Source organism: Aspergillus sydowii, assembly GCF_001890705.1.
Source record: "Aspergillus sydowii CBS 593.65 unplaced genomic scaffold ASPSYscaffold_5, whole genome shotgun sequence".
Classification (NCBI taxonomy): domain Eukaryota; kingdom Fungi; phylum Ascomycota; class Eurotiomycetes; order Eurotiales; family Aspergillaceae; genus Aspergillus; species Aspergillus sydowii.
Window position 1 is genome coordinate 248,461 of NW_024467863.1, and position 26,672 is coordinate 275,132.

Consider the following 26,672-nt stretch of genomic DNA (forward strand, 5'->3'; position numbering starts at 1 on the left):
CCTTTATATCTTTTCTCAACTTCAGTTGCCCGTGATGGGCTTCCGGTGACGATGCCAATCTGCATCGAATGCTCGTATCCCGTCTCGCATCTGTACAGTGCCTACAGCCGTGCTGATGATCGATCTTTGGGCAAAGGCGTGCGCTTGACGCAATGTCCGCATTGCAAGAGATTCGCCGACAAATATGTCGAGCATGACTTTGTGGTCATATTTATTGACCTTGTCTTGATCAAGCCACAGGTTTGTTGCTTCTATAAGCTATTTCTTCAACTCCAATTGACTTTTCAAAGGTATACCGCCATCTGCTCTTCAACCGCCTTGAAGGAGACGAGCACAAGTTTGATGTAAGGTATCCTTCCACTGAAATCGAATTGTCATATTGACCCACGTCTTCTAATATAGCGCTCGATCACGCGACTCGGTGTTCTTCTCCTCCTCTTTGATGTTTACCTTACTTGGGCGCGAATAGAGAAATCCCCGTACATCGACAAGACATCCCTCTCGCGCGCCCCGATCATCGTGCAATACCTCTTCTTCCTGAGTTTAAACGCACTCGCAACTCTCGCCCACCATATTACAGTCCGTCTCTTAGCATCGATACTCGCCCCATCACGTACGAAACAGCTCAACTCTACTCCCCATGTACCTCCAACAGAGACCCCGCTGGTTTCGTACCCCTCGACACCAATCCTTCCCACCTTCGGACAGACACAACAACAACAACCACCTCCGGCACCCTCATCATCGCTAAGCCCGCCTAAAGCCGCAATGCACAGCCCGTCCCAAGAACTTCCAGGCGTCGAAAACCAACGTCCTCTCCAGCCTTCCAGTCCGCGCGACTCGTTCTGCGGGCTACCTCCGCCTCTTCGTCGCGCATCTACAACCCCGATACAAACAGCCCAGCCATCTCCACCACCATCCCAGGCGACTCCGACAGCAATTAGTACAGCTTTATTCGTGAGCAGCTGCGCGAAACTTTTCCCAATCCTCCTCGTGATTTGGGGCCCGGACGGAAGCGGCAGCTCTGACTCTAGCCCTAGCTCTAATATCAGCCCCGACATAAGCTCGACGATAACAGAGCCGAATCTGGCACAGCGGGCGCTAGGTGGGATAACACCTACTATAGCCAGTTCAACGGGCTCTTCAACTGGGGCCTCATCTGTCTCCTCGTCGCTCTTGCAAGGTTTAGTCCAGGTTATGCCTGCAGCTATACCAACAAGCTATCTCGCGAATGTCGTTGACTTGATGAGCTCGCTATTTACGCTCGGAGCGGCGGATACACATCTCGTGCTGCTTAGCAATATCGAAGCTCTCTATATCCTTCTGGGATGTGGGTATCTACGTGCCATGGCACTGGCTGTCGCGGGGCTGGTAGCTCGGTGGTCAGTGCAGAAGATAATTCTAGGAGCTGTGGGTGTTGGATGAGCGTTCTGTTTTACTGTCAGAATTGCGGGACTTGAAATTGATAGCAAGCAATGCCAATGGATATAGATTAATCAACCAGAATAAAAATAACTATACATAAATATCGTCCTATGTGGAATATGCAGACACCGTCCATCCTCAGTTACTTCTATGCGGAGTAGACACCTTCACTCAAAACCATCTCTTAATCTAGTTACGCCATCACTAATCGAACCAATTCCCGACAAATTCCATCCATCGTCCCCGGCAACACTACTGCGGCACGCGGTCGGGTCGAATATCCGCCCTCTTCGGCGCAATAAGCGGATGCCACTGCGCCAGGAACGTAATAGCTAAAATAAAAAAAATATCAGCCATATCAATCTTACCACAGGCGCAAACACAAAACAAGGACAGGAAAGGAAAAGACACATACCCCACATCAAATAACAACTCACAATCGAGAGAATGAGCGTGCTTCGCCAGAGTCTGTGGGCCGAATACCGTTAGCGTCAATTTATTTGCAAGATCATATAAACATAAATGCCGCAACGGAGGGCAGGGTAGATAAGGTAAGGTAAGATAAGGTAGGAAGATGGGAGCATACGTCTGGTTATCACCCTTTGGACTAAACACCCAAGCCGCAACAGCAGCGCCCACAACGACGATGAGGCCGATTAGGAGACTCCACCTATATGCACACAACTTTGCATTAGCTTTCTTTCCTCCTTCTTTATTTCATGCGTCTCCGGTGTCATTGTGTATTTACCCGTTTGCCATGTTCGCTGGAGCTCGTGCTGGAATGACGTTTCTGAGACGGAGGAAGGAAGGAAGAATGAATGGACTAAGGAGAGCGGACTGGACTGGACCGGCCTAGTCTAGTCTGTTCTATTCAAGTCGAATATTCGAGTCGGCGACGGGTTTGAGTATGAGGAGGAGAGCGTCTCTATGGAATTGCCTGGCGCCGTCAGTTATTGGATCGCGAAGGCCGTCGCGGAGATATTGGTTGAGCGGGGAGCGTAATCGAGCGGGAAACGATAGGGGCTTCGTACGCGGCAAAATGACAAGGGTGGAATGGTGCTGGAGTAAGGTCCGTGATCTGTGAGGTGAGCTTGAATGAATGGATGATGCTGGCCGATGAAGCTTCCCCGATACTGCCAGATGGAGATCCCGCTGGTGTGGCTTGGCATATGTGGCGGTGCAGTATATTTGAGCTATGAAAGCACGACGAATTGCCTGATAGAGTGAATATTATGGACTTATTTATGACTCAGAACCATGGGTTTAATGGAACATCCCCTTGTCTGAATTGGACTGAGGCCGTGACTGGGGCTTCCAACGGCAGTAATAGCTACGACGCGTCAAATAGAGAATTGCCTTTGTTTAGGCAGTAGCGTCTAGCAACAAGGCAAATTACTGAAAATACGATTAATTCCGATGAAGGATTTACAGGGTTCGATTAAAGCCACATCCACCGTCAAGGGATATCAAACGTCCTTACAAGTCCAAAACAATAGGTCACGAAAGTTGGTAGACTAGGTGGAAGAAGAAGAAAAAATGAGGAGATACGGGTGGTTGACAAAGTAGACAAATAACAAATACTATCACTCATCTCTCTCAGCTATGCGCCCTCGCGGCTCTTGCGGTAGCTGGACTGTGATATTTTGTTAGCTTAGCTTTGCTGGAAAGACGGAACGGCGCGTCCTACCTCTTGCTCAACCTGGAGCGAGTCAACAACAGGGGCCAACTCGCTAAGAATCTCGTAGGACCGCTTGTGGTATTCCAGCTGTGCAGCGATAAGATCCGCTAGGTTTCTCAAGGGCTCGGGGGTATCAAGGACCTAATATAAATTAGCAACAGCGCCAAATGACTTCCTCCCCCGGGGCTGAACAGCTGTTGACGTACATTCTTCATCACGCTCACAGCCTCTTCCGTCTGTCCGACGAATTCATCTTCGGCCTGCTCAATCTCAGCACGAGCCTCCTCGCTCAGGTTGTCCAAATCGGCACTGTGCCTGGCCTTGACAGAGTCGAGCATCAGGCGAGCGTTCTCGACGTTTTTGCGCGCCTTCGCAGCAAACATCAAGTTCGTGTTAAGGGTGGTGTTCCACCCAGCTAGGAAGCGTGACTGGATCTGAGCGTCCTGCGCTAGACGGGCCTCGCCCACCTTCTCCGAAGCAAGCGCATACTTCTCCAGCGCGGTCGCAAGGGGGTCTTCTCCAGTTGCGGTGGTCGCGAGGGTCTGGGACCCAGCTAGAGAGGAACGCGCAATGGCATGACTAAAGGTCTTGGGCTGGGGTTTAGCTGCCGGAGGGGCAGTCAAGGCAGCCTGAGCTTCGGCGGGAGTACTGGCCTGCGAAAGGAGATGGACTTTCTCGTTGATGGTGCGGCCTAGGTCGTTGAAGGATTCGCGAATGTTGGGTGGGTAGTCGTAGGCTTCGTTTGAGTATTGGGAGCTATAGGCACATCATCACATCAGCGCAGGTCCTCAGTTAAAGTTCAGGCTGAAAACGCACGTCACCTGAAGAAGCTTCTGGTGCACCAGCTTCAGAGCATCAACGCGCTTCTCTAGTTCGATGTACTCAGCAGGGAGTTGGGTCTTGTCCTCCACCTGGCCCAGCTGCTCCCGGATCAACTGCTGTGTGCGCGCAGCGAAGGGCGTAAAGTTCGCACTGTCAGATACAAGGTCACCACAAATATGTCAGTATTCATAAACCAAAAGAGTCTGCGGGCCATCTTTAACCGGAGACGGCTTCGGGGGGTAAAGGTAAACATGTAGGCTGCCGTCTATCTCACCTGAAGTTCTTGCCAAATGCCTGGAACTTATCCATGATTGATACAGGCCACAACAGTCCAGCTGGTCAAATGAAGAGAAATGAGCGATTTATGGTCAGCGACAAGAGAATAGAAGCACTGCTGTCTGGTGTGTCGTTTGTTTGGGGAAAGACGGAGAGTGGACACTTGAGCGAGTCGAGGCCTCCCGCACCGCCTTGCACCGCCACTGCCACTGTTTCACATGCAGGGTGTAGGTAAGGGGTGGTACGTGCGCACGTGACAGTTTGACAGCTACTAAGTACGATATAAAAGAAATGTATGGCCGCCATGAAAAGTAAATCGTGCTTGAATATGAACAGAGAAATAGAGAAGAGCACAATTATCATAACCTGGTATCCCACATACTCCCATTCATTGTATCATGTTCCATCCTGAAGACCAACAAGACAAACCCCTGAATCAAACCCGAGATCATCCACAAAGTCANTAAAACGCAAATCATAGGAAAGTCGTCAACAAACTAGAAGTGCACCCGGCACTAGCGCTAAGTCATCGTTGCAAGCATGCGACGGACAGTTCGAGAGGACGGCCCTAGTGCATACGTCAGCTATAGTGCTTCACTGCGGATCCTTTTGCGCATACCTCTGCGATCGCGTTGGACTTCCAAAACCTCCTCCTGGTCGCCATCACCATATAACGCAGTGCTTGGGTCAAATGGTGGTCTGTAATGGTCAATGGCATAGTCGTCAAGATCACTATCACTATCCCGCGGACGTATGACCAAGGCATTGTGACTGGGATTGTCAGAGCGCTCGGAGCGGCGTTCTAACAACATGCGCGGTGGCGACGAGTGGCGGCGACGGCGTGGTTGGATAGAAATTGAACGTGAACGTGAGACTGTTCTTCTCGTCGTAGATGTGGAATAATCGTACCCACGGGGAGAAGGCGAGAGGTATCGATCGGGCGACGGCTCGACTATCAGAGTCTCGCTGGCTCTGGGACTGGGCGAATAGGTGTCCATCAAGACTCGCTCAGATCTTCTGCGTCTAGATGCCGCTCGGACGGGTGACCGCGCTCTTATAGGGATCGCTAAAATCAGGGTCAGCCCGTACGTTTAGTGGATAATTGGCGGCACGTGGTTAGCACCTTCAGCCTGACGCCTGATCTCGCGGCTTCTCTCAATGACAGCATCAATTTGATCTTTTGAGAGAGCTAGCTGGATAATGACTAGGTCACCCTAACAATAGTCAGTACCGAGAATAGCGAATCTGGTCCTCGCTGGGTCGTACCTCTTCTTCGTAAGGATAGCCGAACTCACGGATTGCGCGAGGATGGACGAGTTTCTCTGGCATGCGTGTCTTTCCTTTGCGCGGATACGGCTTCGCCTCCTCTACTTTCTCTCGGTACCTAGGCTCCCGCTCTGGAATTCGAATGGCTTCGTACCCTTCTCGGAGCGGTGCACGGCGGAGGGGAGGCGGACTGGGCGGGGCTCTTGGAAGATAACCACGGTAGTACTCATCTATCTTGCGGGAGGGCACGCGATCGAAGGTATCCAGCGAGGACTGTCGTCGGAGCAGCCTCGGTCGGGGAGGGGGACTTTCAGCATGACGGCGCTCGCGGCGGACCAGTGCGCCTCTATGGGCAATGTGGTCATCATCGTAATGCCGGCTCGGCATTCGGGCAGGAGGGCCATAGCGATCCGGGTCTTGGAGGCGAGAATCCCAGCGGACCTCGTCTTCAAAGCGGCGCGGTAGTGGTCGGTCGAGAACCGCAGCTCCACGGGAGTGATGGCGGCCGCGCGACTCACGAGGATGGTAGTCGGAGTCACCGTCCAACATGGACGAGAGGGATTCAGAGAACCGGCCCATAGTATCGGGTGACCCAGAGGGAGTCGGCGTGGGCGTACCGTGGGTGACGCTGGCGGGTGACAGGAACCGCAGGCAGCAGTTTGGTGTGGTGGGGTAAAAGAACCGCGGATGAGAGGGACAAAGAGAGGAGATATCGAGTCGTGTATGCAAGATATATTCTCTGTAATAGAACAGGGAGGATTTCAATGGCGCCTGAGGATGGAAAAAAAAAGTAATTAAGAGCTGAGGAGCAAAAAAAAGGCTGAAGCGCTGCCTAGTGCTTTATAATTGCTGAGCGATGACGTCCGTTTGAGTCTGGGGATCGTCTTCACTGCGTCCTAAATATAGGCGTAACCATCATACAGCTAGTATGGTAATATTTCCCTTTCTACTGCTGTTTCTCTCTGCGCCTCGTTCGTTTCCTGTTTGCCAGTGTTCCTAGTCATAAAAAAAGTGTATAGAACACTGTGCCTGGCTTGCATGCCCCTCCTGTCTCGAACTGACAGCATGCGGAGGACTCCGTAGGCCCACAGGCTGCAGCAGCGCCATCCGCTGTACATTGGCCGGGCCTGCGCAGACGCGGCCCAAAGCGGTGGTCTATGCACGCCTTGCCTCTCGCCGTTGCGATCTTCACTAGGCTCACTGGTACCTGAAACTTGGGCGCAACTCGCCCAGTTAATTTCGCTCCATCGAAAGCGCTGGCCCTTGCGCTTAAACTAAATTGGCTTTCTGGGGAAGTCCTCATTATGTGATTGGGCGCAACGGCCCGAGCTGGCGTTGTTCGCGTATCGCCAGCATAGGAGCAAATGAATGGTATACCAAGTAAATCAAAATGTGTTATCATTTGTAGATGCCTTATATATAGATGTCTTGAATATTTGCAGACTTAGCGCCGCAGTCCTGAATGTCCTGGAATTAGATGTGGGCAGCCTGTACACGGTCCTTTTCGTTTTGTTCGTAATCAAGGTCATCTATACTCAGGATTCCCATTGCCCATGTGGGAGGGAGCTTGTTTATAGTGATAAATCTCCTCTCGGTGTTTGGAACAGAACCTGTATACCTCCAGGCCGGCGGCTGCGGGACGCTATTCCCTTCTCGACGTTCGTATGGGGGACCACGTCCTTGTTGTGCAGCGGCCATCCACGCTCTCTCACACCCTCGAGCGATCGCACTCGCAGTCTTCCACCCAGTCAGACGGGCAATATCACCCAGGACAGTGATGGTCCAGTCACGTTGATCAGGTGCCATATACTGAACACCTGCAAAGAAAAGGGGTACAGTTGTTTCAATCAAACAGGAACCCACCGACGGGCTGAACCCTTCAATCCCGCCACGGCCGTTTTGTGCGCCATATATGCCTGCCGCAATCCTCCCAATGGTTTGAGCCAAACCTGCAGTTGTACTGGCTGCGTACCCAGCCGCTACGTACATCGCGGGAGGCATCGCTGGGTGTAGTCGAAGCAAAGCGAGACGCCCTGTATAATAGAATCCCATTAGGCTAGCCATATTGAGTGTGTGGAATTGAATGGCGAGACCGAATGGGGAGTATATTGGCATGGTCATATCGGCAGCTAGAGGCAAGAAGTCGGGACCAAGTGACTGGGCAAACAGCTCAAACGCGGCTAATATGCTCTCCCACTCGTTTTCGGCCTCATCGTAGGACATGTCGCCATCTTCATCATTGTGCTGATGCGAGTCACGCCTATCTGACGTGGTTGCGAAAGCAGCAGGTAATTGCCTAGGCCCGCTTGAAGGGACCATGCCATACATAGGAGGAGCTTTCGGAGAGGACCCAGAAGAGGCATTAGCCGAATTATTAGAGCTCATATTTCTATGAGACTCTTGAGACCCTTTCCTTGAGTCTGCACCAGGGGGTGGACCAAAGCCACCAGTTTGAGATGCTCCAGCGGGGCCGCCTGGAGGACAAGATGGAGCATTATGCGGCGCCTGCCCTGTATTTGCAGGACGAGGCGCGAATCGAGCCATGAACCGTCCAAACCTAGCATCCGGTTTCCATTCTGATCCAGTGGCTTTGGCTGCATTTACCTTCCTTTTCCTATCTCGTACCGCAAAGTCCGCAAGTCGACCCATGAGTATGTGCAAGTGGTCAGCAGAGCCATAAAGATCGTTCTTTAGTCCCAAGCCCGCACGCGGAGGACATTGTCCCCATTGTGCAAATGGCAAAAATAATGGACCGGCACTGATGAGACTTTGCATCCAATCTTGCTTGCAAAACCACCAGTATAGGTCGGTTTGGACGCGGAAGGTTTCAATGTCTTTTCGGGTAAAGGATCGCTTTCGGGACTGGCTGCCCTCCTCCTCAACCTGTCCGAATTGGTCGTAATTGACTGCTCGCCCTAGAAAATTTCCTATGATATTCTCATTTATACCCATCTCTAATTCAGCAAAGGGATCATCACTAAACGCCGAGTTGCTGAACATATATATCTCCTCGAACAGGCTGTTAGTATTGCTTCGCTCAAGCCACCGACGGCGTCGTTGCGCGCGTAGATCGCGGGTTATGCTAGCAAAATCTATCTCACGGATTAATTGGGCAGAACCTGCAAGGTGATTGTTCCACTTGAAATGATCAGCTGTCATTACTTCATAGTAAGCAAGAAGCAGCGTGGCCGCCAGTGTTCCTAACTGCTTCCGTTGCATAGGAAGGCCGACCGCTTTGCCAACTCTTCTTAGCGCATACTGATAATGTTTGAGCGAGGCCGTGGATGGGGCATCCTGTAAATACGCAATATGTAGGCCTCCCAAGGCTAGAATAGCCTGCTGCAATGCCTGGTGCTGAAATGCTTTGAGAGGAAGCGTATACGTCCACAGACCCTGTTGCGCCATTGGAACTGGTGCCCCAAGCATGGTAGATTGATCAGTCCCATGGCGCTCGAAAACCGATAATGCTGGACCGGTGGCATGTATAAAGTGAAGGAAGATTCGTGCTGTCTTTGGGTTGTTTAAGGGAGAGGACCCGAAGGTCGGTTGATAAGAAGCCAACACGTTGGTTTCGTCCAAATACGTAGTAAAAAGACGGGCTCGTCCTACATCCCGATTCGCAGAAGCCATAACCATATTCAACTGGTTGAAGTCTTGCATGGCCACTTGGTCTTGCGCTTCCTCGTCAGATTCAACATCGTAATAATCATCATCATCCTCCTCGATATAATCAAATGGCGACAATGGTGACACAGGCGAAAGAAATTGGCTATGCAGGGCACTTCCTTGATGTTCGGAGGATTGATGTGCATACAATGCCTCATGTTGAGGCGCTGGAGCCGGGTCAAGAACCTATCAATACGATCAGTTTTGTAGAAAAAAACGACCAAAATGAGGGTGAGCTTTATAAATACATTCTGAAGGTTCTGGGACGATGTCATTGAGCCCACCGGCCCTTGGGTATTCCAGATCTCGCTCTCATGCTGAGGGGGCCCGCGGTCGTTGGCGGGATAGTGAGAGTAGTCATTTGAAGCGTAATTTGATGGTTCTGATGTAAGTTGATCTAACCCAGCTGATTGATTTGCAGGTTTGTAGGTCGATGGTGTATCTGGCAGCAGGGTCTGAGCCGGGACGCTGAATTGTTTCGAGAAGGCAGCATCAGCAACATGAAAGTTCTGGGAAAAGCTACTAGTAGAAGGTTGTGTTAGTGGTCTATGTTCTGAACCAGGGACCACAGGAAGTTTCGGGGCCAGCATCGGCCCATGGGTACCAGCCGATGTTAGTTGGAAATCGATTTCGCCCTCATATTTGGTGGACGGAGGAACGGGCTGTGGTGGAAGGGAGTTCGGGATCCCAGGAACACCCAAAGGGTTCTTGAATATCAATCGTTGGGCATAGCCTTTACACTCGCGTTTCGACTTGGTGCAATTTTTGCATATGGGCTTTTCTTCGCCGCATTTGATGCGGCGTTGTCGGCAAGCTGATTACGTCTAGTCAATGAATTTATTCAACCAGGCAGACGTTCTATCCATCGATGAACGTACTCAAGCATCCAGTTTTGGTGCGCTTCTTCGAGACCTTGGCAACAGCCAGCTGCTGCGTTGACGCATTCCTGTGGGATCCGTCGGCCGCTGTCGGTTCAGGTCTCGGTTCTGTACCTGGCGGGATTTCGTTGATGGGATTCACATTCTCCATATCAAAAGAGCGGGTACCCCTGGAGGATGGATTCCATAACCAGAGACTACAGGAGACCCGAAGTGAGTAGAGTATAGGCAGCAGATAACAACTCCGTGGAGATGGGCAGTGGATGGAATTGCGGGGAGAACGAACTGGATGTCCGTTGTTTGTTCGGGGCGCACGAGCCAGTTCGAGCCACAGATGGCAGTTGATTGGGTCTGGCCTATCACGTTCCAGAACTCCTGCAAAGATCGACGGCGAGGATCATTTTTCAGACTCTCTGCCTCTGCGCAGGACTCAAGCTTCTGGGAGGCCTAACGCACAATTCATACGGACACATATGAGAAGGTAGAGGATTTTCAGTACTTTTCCACCGTTATCGAGTCCACAAAATGAAGTACGCAAAATCTAAGGTATACCTATGTACTATGGTGATCACTGATCACCTATTAGGCGGTGGGGGATCACCGGTACCGCCTGTCTATGCCGGCAGAAATTACGGCCGAACACCAAAAATTTCTTGCAGATTTCCGGACGATTGATGATCGCACTCTGAGTCTGTTTCCAAGACGCAGAATATTAGACCCATTTCAGCCGATACATTCTCAGGAATATAGGCGTTGAATTGGCTACAACCATGTTTGCGGTACCCGGTTGGTCTGTTTCGGCCTCTGCTCTCAAACCGCAGAGTGCGCCGCAAGCTCAAACTCAATCAAACGATTCACCGAAATCGAATAACGATGCGGGCTTGAAGAAGCGCAAGCGGGACGATCAGGTCACCAAGAAGAATGTCGACCAAATGTACCGCCGTCACATTGAAAGATCGAAGCCAGGAAAGCCCAATTCTGCCAAGCCTGCGCCGGCCGAGAAGCCCTGGAAGCGCAAGCAGGAGGAGAAGAAACAGAATTTAAATTCAAAGGCAGCTGAAGGATCAGAAGCAGCACCCGTGGGGCAAGATTCTGAAGAGAGCAAGGGTCCAAAGAGGAGGAGAAGAAATAAGAACAAAGATGCCCAACAACATCCTGAACAAGAAACCCAAGCAACTTCCAATGAAGACACTGCTGCTGCTGCTGAACCCATTTCATCGGCTCCGCCAAAGACAGAGGCTACTCTCACACCTCTCCAGCAGGCCATGCGGCAAAAGCTGATTTCTTCCCGTTTCCGTCACTTGAACGAAACCCTTTATACCACCCCGTCCACAAAGGCTCTCGAATTGTTTACCACGAGCCCCGAACTCTTCGAAGAGTACCATGCCGGTTTCTCTCGCCAGGTTAAAGAATCGTGGCCTTCAAACCCTGTTGATGGGTATATCAGTGCTGTCCGCACTAGAGGAGCCGTCTCATCCGCGCCGAAAAAGGGAAACAAACAAAATCAGCGACCCCGGGCCCTTCAATTGCCGCGACGACCGAACGGTGCATGTACCATCGCCGATCTTGGTTGTGGTGATGCGCAGCTCCACCGTGCTCTGATTCCTTCTGCTAAGAAACTGAACCTGAAGCTTCTCAGCTTTGACCTCCACGCCCCTAAAGACTCACCCATCACCAAAGCCGACATCTCCAACCTACCTACCGAAGATGGCTCTGTCGACATCGCTATCTTCTGCCTTAGCTTGATGGGCACTAACTGGGTTTCATTCGTCGAGGAAGCCTGGCGAGTCCTCCGCGGCGACGGCAAAGGCGAATGTTGGGTCAGCGAGGTAAAAAGCCGTTTTGGCAAAGTCGTCCGCAAAAAGGCCCAAATCGGTGCCAAACGGACACTTACCAAAGCTGAGAAGAAGAAGCTCAAAAAGAAGAAGGGTGGTGATGATGATGCAGGGTCAGATGTCGACGATGCGGACGTCTATGCGGAAGACGCACGCCCTACGCAAGAAGACGAGACTGACATCTCTGCGTTCATTGAAGTTTTTAGGACACGAGGCTTTGTTCTCAAGTCTGAGTCTGTGGATAAGTCGAACAAGATGTTCGTGAAGCTGGAGTTTGTGAAGCAAGGTGCTCCGACGAAGGGCAAATATGCATCTGCTACTGCTGCATCTGGTCCTGGGAAGAAGAGGTTCATTGAGAAGCCAGCTTCTGCGGATAGTGGCATGTCGCCGGAGGAGGAGGCGGCTGTGCTAAAGCCATGTGTTTATAAAATCCGGTGATTAGTGTACCAGGCGGACAACAATTGTGTATAAATCGTTATCGTATATGATACCAGCGTTTAGTAAAATACAAGTCGCATATAACTATCCATACGTCCGATGCCCAAGTATATGCAACTTACGTATAAACAAAGAGAAAGTAGCCGTTTCAAGGTCATTAGACGAGGTCATTGTTCTTTTCTATGGAGTCAAAGATAGCCCTGCGATTTATAGCACACAAATATTATGACTGGCCCATCGCAGACTCTGTATTCAAACCGTATTTATTGGTTTCCACCCAGTTGTGCCACAGCACGTCCCATCTCCTCGTCGTTGTAGATACGGAAGCCCTTTTCCTTGGTGACGCTCGCCAGCTGGACGTTCTTCGCATCTAGCTTTTCCTCCATAACCTGCTTCAGTGTCTTCAAAACTAGTGTCTCCGCCTCGGCAAGTGTCAAGGAACGGTGGTATTCGTTCTGCAGTTCTGCCTGTGCTCCCTCGCTTCCGGACCCGATGGCCTTTGCGTCATAACGGTAGAATGTACCGGAAGGTTCGGCGTGATATCTAGAGTAGAACAAGAAAACAGATTAATGGATATGTTCGGCCCAGGAAGCATGTAACAACATTGCAATATAGCCTTGGCAATGCAAAGAAGCAGCCATCAGCATGTAGGAACGGAGAGCAACGTACAGCTGAGGACCATCCTCGTCAATACCGGCAATTAGAAGAGCAACACCGAAGGGTCTGCTCATGACGCTCTCCTCATCATCTCCAGTTTCTCCGAATCGCAGGGCCAAATCACAGATTGCTTGGGTGCAGCTCTCAACCCGTAGAGGCTCAGCGTAGTGGAAGGCATGGTTCTGGGTTTCAACACGGGCGTGTTCAACTAAGGATCGGGCATCTGCCTGCAGGCCGGACATGGCACATCCGATATGCTGATCAATTTCGACGATCTTTTCGACGGAGGACGCCTCAAGGAGGGTAGATGTGACACGCTTCTCAACACCCAGGATGACACCTTCGGACGTTGCTACCTGTTAGGCGGTCAGCGTTCCTGTTCCTCCCATGGCCGAAATAACATATGGAAATATCGTTATATAGTCGAGGGTACAAAATCATGTCGAGAGACGCTAGGAGGAACGAGGGACATACACCGATGGCGGTCGAACCGAGCTTGATAGCTTCGAGGGAGTATTCAACCTGGAATAAACGTCCTTCGGGGGAGAAGGTGCTGTAATAATCAAATTTAGAACGGGCGCTAGAATGACTCGGAAGTTATACGGAGAAGGTATCATACTTGATTCCACGGTCTGCGAGCAAAATCGTTAGGTCGTCGGGGCTTCAAGTGGGAGGTCAGATGGAGCTTACCGTATTCCGATCGCGCGATGAACATCTTGAGTTATTTGAAAGGGACAATGAATATAAATAAAGAGTATGCGGGAAAATTGGTCGAAATGACGTTCAAAACTAGCCGTCGAGGTGCAGGAGATGGAGGTATAGGGGGGATGTAGGGAAGCTGGAGCTCTGGATGAAGCTCTGAAGATGATGGACTACGCAAGTCGCAAGTGCCTGGCGGAGATCTCAGGCACCAAGGCAGAAACCACACCCACCGCTTCAACCAAACAACGGGATGGCCCAAGACCACCATGATCAAGTAAATACCTTGTCGTCGGTGCGAAAACCCTGCCAGATACCCCCTATCTATGCATAATCGGTTTCGTTATCTTCATCACGGGGGTCCATGTCCATCAATGACCGCCGTACCAGCCACATGAACCCACCACGACCCCGCGTTTCGTCCAGTCGCGTCGGCGATGGTGAAAAGCCCGGTTTACGCGGCGGCACAGCTTCCCCATTACAAGCCGAAAATATGGATCATCGCGGAAGCACGTCGTCTCAGAAGAGTAAAGTTCCACGGGAGCACGTCGCATCTGAAAAGCGAACCGAACGCCATGTAGTCCAGACGAAGGAGAAGCTACAAACCCGAACAAGGAACCCAGTGAGGGAGTCGCCCAGCGCAGGAAATCGAGGAGATGGAGACAAGTCGCGCTCGAGACGGCCGAACACGGCAACCAACCTTAGTCCTGATGTTCGGAAGAAGGAGAAGGAGACCCCGGATGGTGAGCTACTCGTCAAAATCTGGGCTCCTTGCGATACTGACTCTTGCTATCTAGCACCGTGGAACCCGCACGCCTCGCTGATGCCCTACTCTACTGCCCCGTTAGCAACTCGTGTATCGGCCCCTCCGCTTGCCTCTGCGCTACCTCAGTCCCTTCATCCGACGCCGCTACGCGAGCTGCCTGCCGATGCCCAAGAAAAGGCGATACTGGAGGATCTTCTATTTGTGTTCATGGGATTCGAGGGTCAATATATCCAGTATCACTCTCAGTATGACCCAACTACGGAAAAGATCCGTTTAACAGGGCCGGACTTTCAGCTACCGTCTGGATTAGATCCAACGTTGAGAGACCTAACGCGGTCCATGTTGAGAATGGCGACGCATTACAGTGCTCTTGAAGCTTTCGTGGAAGTCCAAAGTCGCGCGGAGTACGGGGCAGTGAGCCACGCGCTATGTGCCGCAATTCGAAAACTATTGAAGGACTATTTGATCCTCGTCGCCCAGCTAGAATCGCAACTACTCAACAACCCAACTTTCACTCTACACATACTCCATCTCCATACAATGCCGACTAGCCAATGTCTATCTCAATTATACTCTCTAGGTCAAGAGTTGCTCAGGCGGAACGGTCTATTGGATCAGGACCTCGACGAGTCTATCGATGATTTCGATGACGTTGATAATATTCTTGAACAACTCAGAGAAGGGGGTGATCTTATTCCTGGTGCAATGTCGAGCAAGAAGATATGTAAAGGAGGAAATGTCTTGCGGCTGCTGACCGAGCGGCTGTCAACCTTTTCCGGCGATCCAGCCACGAAGACACTCCTGGAAACTCTCCTTCGTGAATCTAGCAGGCCATACATGACAATGCTCAATGAGTGGCTTCATCATGGAGGAATCAAGGACCCCCACGCAGAGTTCCTCGTTAAGGAGCAGAAGTGGATTAAGCGAGAGAAGCTAGAAGAAGATTACACGGACGAGTACTGGGAGAAGCGCTATACTATCCGCGACAACGAAGTGCCCCCGCAACTCGATAGCGTCCGAGACAAGGTTCTTTTAGCAGGGAAGTACTTAAACGTCGTACGGGAGTGTGGAGGTGTGGACGTTAGCAAGGCGGTTAAGGATGTTCCAAAAACATTTGATGACCCTCGCTTTCTAGAGAACGTGAACGCCGCATATACCTATGCAAATGCTTCCTTATTGAACCTCCTATTGACCAAGAACTCTCTCACCACTCGCTTTCGCTCCCTTAAACACTACTTTTTCCTCGACCGGTCCGACTTTTTCTCTTATTTCCTCGAGCTTGGGACATCCGAACTCCGCAAACCTGCTAAAAACGTTAACGAAAGCAAGCTGCAATCGCTCCTTGATCTCGTGCTGCGTCAACCAGGCAGTATTGCCGCGCAAGATCCATTCAAAGAAGACGTCAAGGTCCGGATGAACAAGATTGGGCTTACCAAATGGCTTATGCAAGTTGTTAGCGTTTCTGGGATTGACCAAGATAACCCAGAGGCGGCATTGGAGAAGTACCAAGCTCCGCAAACAGGCGGCGACGACGACAAGGATATTGTTGGTTTTGATGCTCTTGAGCTCGATTATTCCGTTCCGTTTCCACTATCCCTCGTTATTAGTCGCAAAACAGTACTCAGATATCAGCTCATCTTCCGCCACCTACTATCACTTCGCCATCTCGAAACCATGTTATCATCCGCCTGGCTGGACCAGAGCAAAACTATGGGCTGGCGCCATAGGTCGTCCGACCGACGGCTGGAAATGTGGAAGAGACGCGCCTGGATTCTCCGATCAAAAATGCTCGTCTTTGTCCAACAACTACTCTACTTTTGCACTGCAGAAGTAGTTGAACCCAACTGGCAAAATCTCATGAATCGCATGAACGGTACTGACGCAGACGGGTCGGAAGTAACCGTAAACGGTACTAAGCAAGTCAACCGAACTGTTGATGAACTTATGCAGGACCATGTGGATTTTCTAGACACCTGCCTTAAAGAATGCATGTTGACGCAAGCTAAGCTGCTCAAGGTATGCCCTTCCTTGTTTTATTGAAATCCCTTCTGTTACTGACAGTCCGTGTCCCAACTAGATCCATTCAAAACTCTTAACCTGCTGCACGATGTTCGCGTCGTGGACCTCGTCACCGCTAGGACGTGCTCTAACTTCAGCCGACCCAGAACTAAGCTCAAACCCTGCTACCTCTGACGGCCGAGGCTATGACCCGACTCGAATAGGAAAACTTGAGGACACATTGAAGCGATATGAAGATCATTTCAATCGCCACCTCCGGATTCTCATGGACAGGTGAGTGATATACTCTGCTAGCCTGCCAGCCGGGCACTTCGAGCTCCAATTCGCCGCTCATTGTACTGACACTTATAATACACAGCTTAAATTACTTCGCCGCAACGGAGAGTGTCGTGCTGCTGAAACTAGCGCATGCCTTGAGCTCTATCAGTAAGGAAGACTGAGTCAATAACAGAGGCAACCCGAAATCTGCCGGCAGGCTCCATGATAGGACAAACCTATTTTGTCGTCGTGGTCCTGCGTAGGAGCATTTCCGGGCTTTACTTGTGACTCATCCCGCAGCGTCGTGTATCACGAGTTATCCCTGCGCTGATCCACCAACCGAACGTAACCCTGCAGGGCACCAGGGACTTATCTCGTGCCTGTCCTCGGTGTAGAAAGATGTTTGAACTTGGCCCAAGGCGCCTCCGGCCCTTTCATCGAATCATCCTTACGTGACCGAGGAAAACTCTCGTATGCTAATTTCGGCGCTTCTCCTCGAGGTAACCACATCATATATCAAACCCTTTTTCCATGACCTTCATTCGGGTAGGCGCCTAGGTTTACTATGAAGATCGATGTTGATCTCTTGATCTCGGGATTTTCATGTTATGTTTTAACAGTGCGTTCAAGGTTCGAGTAAGAGTATGTATGCTTTACTGTGGGCGGCATGGGTTGACTAGATAGGTTCGGAATGGGAATACCCTTGGGCTTAGTTACCAGCGTCAATAATAGATGATAAATAGTATTATTTATTCCGTGACTCCAAGAATACTGTTCCTTTAGACCGGAGGGATGCTGTGCCTGGCAGGATGATAGGCAGGAGGTATAATCTCTGCTCTGGGTCTCCAAGGAGTCCGCAGGGAATTCGGCGCGGGGCCACACCCACTAAGTAGACGCGGGTCCAACCGTGCCCCCCCAAAACCCGGTCTCTGCTTCCCGAAGGTGAACCGTGGCTCTGGGTTCCCTAATCCCTACCAAGAAACCCTCGTCCAATATCAATGCTAACTCGTCCGTATGGGACCCGACGACTTGGGTTTACTCTGTATCAAATCGGGCCAGTTAAACTCAGACTTCACATGCATGAACCCACGATGACTGACATGGAAAATATGCCCAAGAGAACGCCCCTCCGTCGTTTTCGCACTTTCTCAATTCGAGGATAGTGTGTCCCGCTTCCATGCAGTAATTCGAATCAGAGCGTCAGCTTTCCGTGCTTCTTGTCCAAGGTCCCGTCTCATGTTACCGTGTTCAGGCCGCCGACTGCCTGATTTTCGCTTCATTTGACTTGAAGGGAGCAAATCAAACCTACAAATCAGTTAAATTAAACTCTCGTCCCTTGCCCATTCCTCTGGATGAGAAAGCATGAGAAATGCTCGCAGCAAATTGGCCCGTTTGAGGTCTCCACAGCCGTTACAGAATATGACCCGTCGCTGAACTTGTTCGTGATGAGGGTCTGCAGAGAATGCCACTGATGTCATTGGCTAGTTTCCAAAGCAGGTGCATATTCGTTCGCGTCCCTGCTATTCTCAATTCGGTTTGCAACCCGTCCGGCTGGTCGTTTAGTTTGACTTATTTCATACCCCCAAGCCAAAGAGCAAGTCTTGGACGAGCGGTGAGCAGCTTGCGTTGGTGGGAGGGGATGGAAGAAAAGGAAGAAGCATCCAACAAATCCTGCAGGTTAAACCACCCCTCGGAGGGCGGATTTCTGAATTTTGCCTCCCTATGGGACCGCTGAGAATAATGCGAGTTCGTTATTATTATTCTCATTTTGCCCATTGATTTGAACATAAGGCTCGTTCTCGCGAGATTATCACCGTCGATTCTGGATGTTGCGGATCCTTCTTGATGCCAGAAGAATCAACAATAATTCCGGCCAATCTTAGTATATGTTGTCTAAGTATGCCCGCGGCTCGTTAGACACGGACGACAGCAAGATCAAGCCACAATATAGACACAAGGGTCCTTCTAAGCCCTAAGAGGCCTCACCTGCGTAATCGATAAATCGCTACTTGACCTTCCGCTCCAACTGGCCCTCGGAGCTTTTCTTTGCGAATCGTTGCTCCTCCCGGACATGCGGGTTACGTTTTTGCCATGTTGATTACATGGTTAGTCCTCGGTTCGTCATTTAGATTCCTGTTTGGGATCTGGTCGCTTTCTTGACGTGCATATGTTCCCAAAAGTTATCGCATTACTGTAACAGTGTAATGCTAGCATCTCCACTGTTGAATCCTCCCGTGACTGGTTATGTGGAGGCCTCGTCTGCTTGAGGTTGACTAATATTCTCACGTTCAACATCCGACAGCCGCGGGGAGGATGCAGCGAGACTGCAGGTTCCCGGCGCCAGGAGATTGGTCATGGCTGGCTGATACATTTGGGCTAGAGGCAAGTCAATATAGAACGCAAACGATTTCGTGACGACTTCTTGATTACCCAGGGCCGGTTATCAAAGACCCGGAGCCAAACCATAGCGGTCTTTGGGGTGAGGCACGCATTGTATTATTGCGATGCGTTGACTGTGCCACTCCGGGGCGCACCATCAACCCCTCCGCCCTAGCAATACTGTCTGCATGTAATCACTTCATACCTGAAGAAGTAAACATGTATTTCAGCTGAGCAAAGAGTAATGCCACTGTTCGGCGGCAGCAAGCGATAGCGTAAGTCATGGAGCATCCGCCGCAACTTTCCTGTGTCTCAATCGGACGAGCTCGTCCACATACCCTGCTTTATGTACCCGCCGTGGACTCACCAGAACGTCACGAGAAAGTCTCCAGACAGGTCAGGCCCCATCCCGTCTGTACGTTCCGTACGTGGGTGGTAAAAAAGGGGAGACTCATGTAGGAATCCTCCACCAGGCCATCTCAAGGGCGAAAAAAACGCTGCCCATTTGCCCGTGCCCAGCGGTACTCCCATGCCGACGGATTGCTCTGCCACATCGATCGCTTCAACAAAGACTCGAACCACACTAAGTTCGCGCGTCACCCGCCACAAGGTATAATTTCAACATCCCACCTTACTATGAAGTCTTCCTCTCTTTCTTCGAACTAACCCACTAGGCATCGCAGAATCAGCAATTAGCCCAACCATTTAATAGACAATAATGACGTACCCATTTCTGGAGCCTTACCACACATTTCTGAGAGATTCTGACTTTCTGTCCCTGAAGGAGCCCGAATTCGCAAACAGAAGAGCTAGACGATGAATACCTCCGCACTATATCCATCCAAGGCCGGGACTATCAGCAGTATTCGATCGACAACAAGATCTCGTTTGAACCCGTGGACGATGTAAGATTTGTTTGCCGTGCACAGGTTCTATGTCCCATCGCTGATTATCAATAGTATGAAGCGGAGCGACTGGATCTTCAACACCGGATCTTCACCAGGGTTTTTGACCATCGGCTTGTCTTCCCACCGATCACTCGCTTGCGAAGAGTTCTGGACTGTGGTTATGGTACGGGGTCATGGGCCATTGACGTTGCAGAACAAAATCCAGACTGCGAGGTTCATATTCCTACCCGATCATGATGTTCTAGGCACCAGATTAGCTGACATTTGATTCTCGGAAGGTTATTGGAGTCGACATTTACCCGTTCATGAATCCAGACGATACCCCCGAAAACCTTTGGCTTCAGGTAAGTTGCCTTACATTCATCCGTACCGGCTTACAGAAAAACCAACGCTCGAAAATTTGCCCGGCAATAGGTATGTTGCAAGGGTGCCTGGAGACCATTCCTTCCTTCGAGCCAATCGTGGCTGACCCTTTTCATCCAGTGGGAAGATCTGACAAGTGAATGCTGATGTGTTTCTTAACAGGTGGATGATTTAAACCGGCCTTTCACCTTTCCCACGAATTACTTCGACCTTATCCACTCGAGACTTCTTGCAGGAGGCATCAATCGGTCCCGATGGCCATCGTATATTCGAGACATCAAAAGGTCTAGTTTTTGTCAGCGAAGCCACAGATTGTTGACGGTACAAGACTAACGGATGGGTGGTATAGAGTCCTGAAACCTGGAGGATGGGTACAAATGGTCGAAATATACTTCAATGTCCAGTCAGACAATGGTTCTATCAGTGACGGCCATGCATTGAGGCAATGGAGCTTGAATCTCATGAGGTCCATGGAAGGGGCCAAGGATCTTCGAGTAGGGACTCGTTTGAAGACTCTCTTGACCGCATCAGGTTTTACGGAAGTTGATGCAAAGATGATCCCTCTGCCTCTTTCCGCATGGCCTGACAGTAAGTGACCCAATGGTGCTTGAATTTCCATGTCAGGGAATTATACTGACAGTATGTACCAGATTCCACAAACCAAGACATAGGGGCTATGAATAGTGAGAATACCACTAGACTCCTTGCTTCCCTGTCGTTGTATCCGATGACTCGATGTCTCCATATGCCTCAGCCGCAATACCGAGATATGCTATCTGAAGCTCAGAGAGAAGCGAGTGATCCTCGTTTAAAAGCTTACTTCCCACTGTAGGTTCGTCGCCCGGAGTGGAGTTACATCAAACTGATTGCCTAGGTATGTTTGTATCGGTCGAAAGCCTCGGCGTTGACCGACAGGGCAGTTGTCTTTGCCTGGATGGGAGGCCAGGAAGGCTTCACATGGTGTCCAGCTTTTGTGCTATCTTTGGCTATTCGGAGTAAAAGTGTCAAGTTTCGTCTCAAAAGCCAGGTCGAATAAAAATTGCAGCGCAAATTAGTGGCCTAAGAAGTTCAGCTCAAAAGTGATCAGTTGAATGAACACCATTCCAAACGATAAAGATCCCTGTTCGTCAAACCAAAAAGACAAATACCCGCGAAACATACAGCGGTAGCGCCCAGCGTTGCAAGTGTGGCGTTAGAGTGCCCTTAACTGTCAGGGTCGGCCCCTGATAAGTGTCTATTGCGAGTAATCCCAAGCTCATCTTCAGCTCCCAAAAACGCAAGGCCTAGGTGTGGAGGACCTTTGGTTCAAGTTGAACGAAAACACGCTTCTATTACAGTCCCGTCACCGCCAATTATTCAGAGATCTTTTAGTTGTCGGATTCACGACCCTTACTGGTGGGATCGGCGGCGGTTATGGGACACCATCAGGGAAAAATGATTTGAAGGCTATGGAGAAGGCCAAAACCAAGACCTTGAAGGGTCGCCTATGGCCATCGCCCCAAATAGAGAAGAAGAATGGCAATATGGGTGGAATGAGCGAGGGGATGAAGAGAGAATGAATAAATGGAAGAGAGATGGAGGAAGTGACAAGAGGACCAAGGCTGGTCTCGGGTGCGGACGAGACGAACCTTACCTTACTTGCTCACACTACATCATCAACCACTCAGAGGGCACTTCAACTTCATTCCTCTCCCGCTGTACATGTACGCGGTTTGTATTGACACTCCCCTCTTTGCCTTTTTAAAATCTATTTGGCACCTGGCTCGCTATTCCCAGATTCTATGCGCCAACAGTCTCCCCTTTGATCACTGGCACCAACTCGATGCTCTTTAGTCATCCTGATATCAGCTGTGTACATCCCCACAAGCTTTATCCGATTTCTACAGTCTGAAAGATGCGCTGGCGGACAAAGTTTGCCCAAAGCTATTTAACCAAATCCCATTCAGCGATGCGAGGCTTCCCTTCAGGACAATGAACGCTCCCACCCCGAACCCAGACCCAATCCAAAACCTACTAGTAAAAGCGCAAGCTTCACAATACATACTTGATGATCAGGGCGAAGCCCATCTACATGATTCGAATCACCGTTTCAGTTCGGCGAGCTCGCCGAAAATCAAGGTCGAGAAATAGATACCCGATGTTTTGCAGCCCAACTTCTCAGGGACAAGAGTTTGGTCCGACTACAGTCCAGACCAATAGTCTTTTTGAAGCTCCTGAGAAGAGAGTCATGATAGAAAAGGGGTCAGGCTGGGCCCTCTCCTGAATATACGGATACTATTTATCGACTTATCACCAGGGATAAGTTCCAACACTAACGGACCGCCGGTGCATTCCAGGGGCGGCGAGCTCTGGGCTTGGTCGATCTTGCTCCGCAGTTCGCTCGGCGTAGTCTAGAACATGGAACAAATGAAGGTGGGAAAAGCAAAGCAAAGGGGGGTGACGCATAACGCAGGAAATAGCACTTCTCGCGCTAGAAAGATCGAGCGCTTAAGCGCCTACGGCGGAAATCTCGATCGCTTGGATGGTGTAATACTGTTGCTGCCTTATTTATACCTGAAATATAAGGCATAAAGTCCTACTGTAGTAAGTGGCTGGCCGAGCGGAGTGGAGCCAAAAATGTTTCCGCCATCAAAAGAATTTCGCATCGTTCACCATCTTGCGGTTTATCTTCACCAACAGAAGCACACCAAAAATGCCTTCCACAAACAACAAGGAGAAGCCATGGGACACAGACGATATTGACAAATGGAAGGTAAGCTCTCCACTGAATATTTTTGTCATTTTGCGTCCATGTTTATTAATCTGTACTTGCTTTGCTAGATCGAAGCCTTTAAAGCCGAAGACAACGCCGCTGGTAGTTTCGCCGAGGAATCGTCGTTCGCCACGTTATTCCCCAAATACCGCGAGGTTTACTTGAAGGAAGCATGGCCTGTTGTAACAAGAGCATTGGAGAAGAATGGAATTGCCTGCACACTCGATTTGGTGGAGGGTAGCATGACCGTGAAGACGACCCGAAAGACCTTCGACCCGGCAGCGATCCTTAAGGCTCGGGATTTAATCAAACTTTTATCGCGGAGTGTACCCGTTCAACAGGTGAGCCACCCTCATCATCAAGTCATTACATGGCCCGCAAGCTAACAGTGTACCTCGGCTGCAGGCTCTGAAAATTCTCGAAGACGGTGTCGCATGCGATGTCATCAAAATTAGAAACCAAGTCCGCAACAAAGAACGCTTCGTCAAGCGCCGCCAACGTATCCTCGGTCCTCAGGGCTCAACGCTCAAGGCCCTCGAACTGCTAACAGGCACCTACATCCTAGTCCAAGGAAACACTGTGGCCGCGATGGGCCCCTTCAAAGGTCTAAAAGAGGTGCGAAGAATTATTGACGACTGCATGGCGAACATTCATCCAATCTACCACATCAAAGAACTCATGATCAAACGAGAACTTGCCAAGGACCCCACTCTAGCCGGCGAATCGTGGGATCGATTCCTCCCCAACTTCAAGAAGCGCACACTTTCCAAGCGTCGCACTCCATTCAAGGTCACCGACAAGACGAAGAAGGTATACACGCCTTTCCCTCCGGCGCCGGAAAAGAGCAAGGTAGATATGCAGATCGAGTCTGGAGAGTACTTCTTGTCCAAGGAGGCCAAGGACCGCGCTCAAAAGGAAGAAGTCATGGAGAAGCAACGGATAAAGCGCGAGGAGAAGATGAAGGAGCGGGAGAAGGCGTTCGTGGCGCCCGAAGAGTTGGAAGAGGCAGAGCGAGCGAAGAAGGAAAAGAAAGAAAAGAAGAAGAAGCGGAAGAGAGACTCGGAGGTAGAGCCAGAGGTCGATGGGTCCGAAAAGAAGGAAAAGAAGAAGAAGAAGAGCAAGTCGAAGAAGGACGGATCGGACGAAGAATGAATCAACATAATCCTGGATCCATGATGCTTGTTCACGCCCCATTATCGTTTGTCTTCCTGGCTTGCTACACTGTTCTCTTTCTTGTTTTCGCTAGACCCCTTCTGATGTATACACCAATAATCGGCGCTGAGGCATGGCATGGGCTGGCGTTTTCTCTTCTACCAAAAGAAATATCAAAACCACACCTTCTAGCAGATCTAGGATCAATATATTATGACAGATTCTAGTATCCCCTCACTTATTGGGCCATGCAGAAGTATATATGAAAAAGCCATCACGCGCTTTTTAGTTTCCTCGCCTTACCAGCATCCCTCGAACCCTCAAAAAGACGTTTCAAAGAACGATTCCAAATACGGCAACTATTTCAAACCTTTGAACGGTTGCCAATTCATAGAGCTATAGTAGGTAGGTAATCTAGCAAAATATCCATCTAGAGTCATGCGTTTGCTCGCCCTCTAATATAACGCAGCAGTAAATAAGAAGCAAAACAGGTAGACAAACAGAAATAACCTCCAGCAAAATGCAAGTACATTGCTCCAGCCGTCCCACTACACATCCACCTCAGATTCAGTCTCCGTCTCCGTCTCCGTCTCCGTCTGCCTCCTCAGCTTCTCCCTCAAAAACGCCTCCTGTTCAACCCTACTCTTAGCCAAATCCAACCATCCCCCAAGGCCCGCAAAACTAAGCACACTCAATCCAAACAAAAAATAAAACGGTGTGTTGGCATTGTGGCTCGGTGAGGCATCGATAATAGCACTCGAGACTAGCGGACCAATGAAACTGCTCGTTTTGCCGATAATGCTGAACAGCGAGAAGAACAGGAACTCGTGTCCGCGTGGCGTTACCTCTGAGATCATGATCTGGCTGTAGCTGTACCAGGGGCAGACGAAAAGTCCGTAGAAGGCTTGGTAGAGCCAGACTTCCCAGCTATTGTGGAAGCCGAAGCGCTGCGTCCAGATGCCGATCATGCCCCAGCCGTCGAGCAGGATTATGGCGACGGCGACGGCGTTGAACATTGTTTTGGGGCTCAAGGAGAAACGTTTTTGGATTGTCCAGAAGGCGTAGATGCCGATTGCCTGGGTTGTTGGTTTAGCGTATTGAAAAGAAAGGAAAAGAAAGGAAAAAAAGAAAAGAAAAGGATCCTTGGTAGGGCCTAGCTTACCTGCGCTGCTATACCCACTATTAATAAGTAGGTTAGCTGGAGCGTGTTGTAGGCTACTATACTGTTTTGCAAGGTTGCAATCACAGTGACAGTTGTGTTGAGAGAGTCGCCGAGGAGGAAGTACCCTGTTGTCGCCCTGGATTAGTACAACTTGCAAATGATGATAACGGACCGGCGTCAAACTCACCAACCAAGTACAACAAACTTTGCTTCAGCTTCCAAATCTGCTGCACGGCAATGTATAGTTGCTGAAACCCAGCAACCACGATACTCCGACCCATTGTATCCTGGCCGGGCCGTCGTTTTTCAAGAAAGAACCAAGGGAGCGAAACAAGAAGCCAAACACCGGTAGCAAACGCAATAAGCACGCTCAGACCCCAGTTATTGTTCTGCTCGCTATCATCGACGCGCAGGCCGAACATAATACCAACGATGATGGCGAGGATAAAGACCTCCGCAACAGATTGCACGTAGAAAGCAATGTTGGCCAACTGGCTGCGCTTCATCGTGTCAGCAAAGTCGTACTCCTCTCGCGAGATATGTCCGGATTGGTATTCATCTGCTTTGGCCTTCATCTCTGGGGTATTGCGCGCGAGGCCTGGGAACGCAGCTGTCCAGAATGTTAGGGTTGTCTGGTAGGCAATCAGCCCGACCATGTATAGCCCAATCGCGACGTGCCATTTCTCAGGGTCGTGCACGCCCAACCAGCCAAAGCCGATGCCGTACGCAATAATTGACAGGCCGATCAGGATATTCGGCCGCCAGGTCCCAAAGTCGGCGAAGCTTCCGATAATGAGGAAGACGACGACCTGGATAGCGAAGGAGATCCCGTTGCAGAGGAGTACAATACTTTCAATGGATCGCTGCTTGCCAGCGAACAGCAAAAGTCCCTCATCGCCTGCGGCCTGATACAGTAGGTTTTGGAAAGCAGTGGGTGCAAAATCTGAACCGTTAGTCAATACTATAATACTCGGTGCTGGCTAAGCTTTCGCCAAGGTCTTGTCTGGAGACTTACTAAAGAGTGACAGCCCGTTGTTCCCAATGTAATAACTAGCCTGGGTTCAGCAAGGAGTCCGGTGAGATTCAAATAGCACGCACGCATAGTAAGCCCAGATTTCTGAGCGGGTGGTGCGGTAGCTCTCCTCGAACTGGTCAGGGGCCGTGGGCTGCTCGACATTGACATGTGTTCCAATCTCGGTGTCGGGTATAGACTGGACGACTGGGTCTTGGAGCTTCCCAACCCCATCGCGAGACACCGGGGCAGCCATACTGA

The 26,672-nt window shown here is 50.4% G+C and overlaps 11 protein-coding genes across 11 annotated transcripts; 5 read left to right on the top strand and 6 right to left on the bottom strand.

The window, feature by feature from the left end:
- Positions 1-51: 51 nt before the first annotated feature.
- Positions 52-1,425, top strand: ASPSYDRAFT_150939 (sterol homeostasis protein ARV1; the record flags this gene model as incomplete). The annotated part of the gene is made up of 3 exons (XM_040842058.1): positions 52-240; positions 291-344; positions 403-1,425. 3 exons carry the CDS (start codon positions 52-54, stop codon positions 1,423-1,425), a joined length of 1,266 nt encoding a protein of 421 aa, XP_040702279.1.
- A 1,384-nt stretch (positions 1,426-2,809) lies between these two features.
- Positions 2,810-4,347, bottom strand: ASPSYDRAFT_949153 (BAR domain-containing protein). The gene is made up of 5 exons (XM_040853046.1): positions 4,200-4,347; positions 3,920-4,075; positions 3,310-3,859; positions 3,113-3,244; positions 2,810-3,058 (listed from the first exon to the last, which is right to left on the bottom strand). The coding sequence occupies exons 1-5, from the start codon at positions 4,232-4,234 to the stop codon at positions 3,026-3,028; spliced, it is 906 nt and encodes a 301-aa protein (XP_040702280.1). The 5' UTR covers positions 4,235-4,347; the 3' UTR covers positions 2,810-3,025.
- A 1-nt stretch (position 4,348) lies between these two features.
- Positions 4,349-6,493, bottom strand: ASPSYDRAFT_948141 (uncharacterized protein). Its single transcript, XM_040853030.1, has 4 exons — positions 5,468-6,493; positions 5,325-5,415; positions 4,821-5,267; positions 4,349-4,769 (listed from the first exon to the last, which is right to left on the bottom strand). The coding sequence occupies exons 1-4, from the start codon at positions 6,044-6,046 to the stop codon at positions 4,723-4,725; spliced, it is 1,164 nt and encodes a 387-aa protein (XP_040702281.1). The 5' UTR covers positions 6,047-6,493; the 3' UTR covers positions 4,349-4,722.
- A 447-nt stretch (positions 6,494-6,940) lies between these two features.
- Positions 6,941-10,162, bottom strand: ASPSYDRAFT_151735 (putative C6 finger domain protein; the record flags this gene model as incomplete). Its single annotated transcript, XM_040842124.1, has 3 exons — positions 6,941-9,319; positions 9,382-9,947; positions 10,012-10,162. 3 exons carry the CDS (start codon positions 10,160-10,162, stop codon positions 6,941-6,943), a joined length of 3,096 nt encoding a protein of 1,031 aa, XP_040702282.1.
- A 275-nt stretch (positions 10,163-10,437) lies between these two features.
- On the top strand, positions 10,438-12,377 carry ASPSYDRAFT_44825 (25S rRNA (adenine645-N1)-methyltransferase). The gene has a single exon (XM_040846913.1). The coding sequence runs from the start codon at positions 10,782-10,784 to the stop codon at positions 12,282-12,284; it is 1,503 nt and encodes a 500-aa protein (XP_040702283.1). The 5' UTR covers positions 10,438-10,781; the 3' UTR covers positions 12,285-12,377.
- A 170-nt stretch (positions 12,378-12,547) lies between these two features.
- Positions 12,548-13,656, bottom strand: pup2 (proteasome core particle subunit alpha 5; the record flags this gene model as incomplete). The annotated part of the gene is made up of 5 exons (XM_040844844.1): positions 12,548-12,827; positions 12,954-13,297; positions 13,416-13,494; positions 13,561-13,573; positions 13,632-13,656. 5 exons carry the CDS (start codon positions 13,654-13,656, stop codon positions 12,548-12,550), a joined length of 741 nt encoding a protein of 246 aa, XP_040702284.1.
- ASPSYDRAFT_44828 (uncharacterized protein) lies at positions 13,496-13,945 on the bottom strand. Its single transcript, XM_040846914.1, has 2 exons — positions 13,632-13,945; positions 13,496-13,573 (listed from the first exon to the last, which is right to left on the bottom strand). The coding sequence occupies exon 1, from the start codon at positions 13,909-13,911 to the stop codon at positions 13,663-13,665; it is 249 nt and encodes an 82-aa protein (XP_040702285.1). The 5' UTR covers positions 13,912-13,945; the 3' UTR covers positions 13,496-13,573; positions 13,632-13,662.
- An 89-nt stretch (positions 13,946-14,034) lies between these two features.
- On the top strand, positions 14,035-16,702 carry ASPSYDRAFT_152223 (gamma-tubulin-complex subunit SPC97; the record flags this gene model as incomplete). The annotated part of the gene is made up of 3 exons (XM_040842169.1): positions 14,035-14,383; positions 14,438-16,422; positions 16,484-16,702. The coding sequence occupies 3 exons, from the start codon at positions 14,035-14,037 to the stop codon at positions 16,700-16,702; spliced, it is 2,553 nt and encodes an 850-aa protein (XP_040702286.1).
- A 3,078-nt stretch (positions 16,703-19,780) lies between these two features.
- On the top strand, positions 19,781-21,165 carry ASPSYDRAFT_89227 (class I SAM-dependent methyltransferase; the record flags this gene model as incomplete). Its single annotated transcript, XM_040852133.1, has 7 exons — positions 19,781-19,785; positions 19,847-19,967; positions 20,022-20,183; positions 20,249-20,314; positions 20,496-20,596; positions 20,662-20,921; positions 20,984-21,165. 7 exons carry the CDS (start codon positions 19,781-19,783, stop codon positions 21,163-21,165), a joined length of 897 nt encoding a protein of 298 aa, XP_040702287.1.
- A 1,646-nt stretch (positions 21,166-22,811) lies between these two features.
- On the top strand, positions 22,812-24,599 carry ASPSYDRAFT_948837 (KRR1 small subunit processome component). Its single transcript, XM_040853040.1, has 3 exons — positions 22,812-23,085; positions 23,154-23,426; positions 23,491-24,599. The coding sequence occupies exons 1-3, from the start codon at positions 23,026-23,028 to the stop codon at positions 24,235-24,237; spliced, it is 1,080 nt and encodes a 359-aa protein (XP_040702288.1). The 5' UTR covers positions 22,812-23,025; the 3' UTR covers positions 24,238-24,599.
- On the bottom strand, positions 24,344-26,667 carry ASPSYDRAFT_1176317 (MFS transporter; the record flags this gene model as incomplete). The annotated part of the gene is made up of 5 exons (XM_040840310.1): positions 24,344-25,313; positions 25,400-25,524; positions 25,587-26,342; positions 26,415-26,449; positions 26,498-26,667. 5 exons carry the CDS (start codon positions 26,665-26,667, stop codon positions 24,786-24,788), a joined length of 1,614 nt encoding a protein of 537 aa, XP_040702289.1. The 3' UTR covers positions 24,344-24,785.
- Positions 26,668-26,672: the final 5 nt, after the last annotated feature.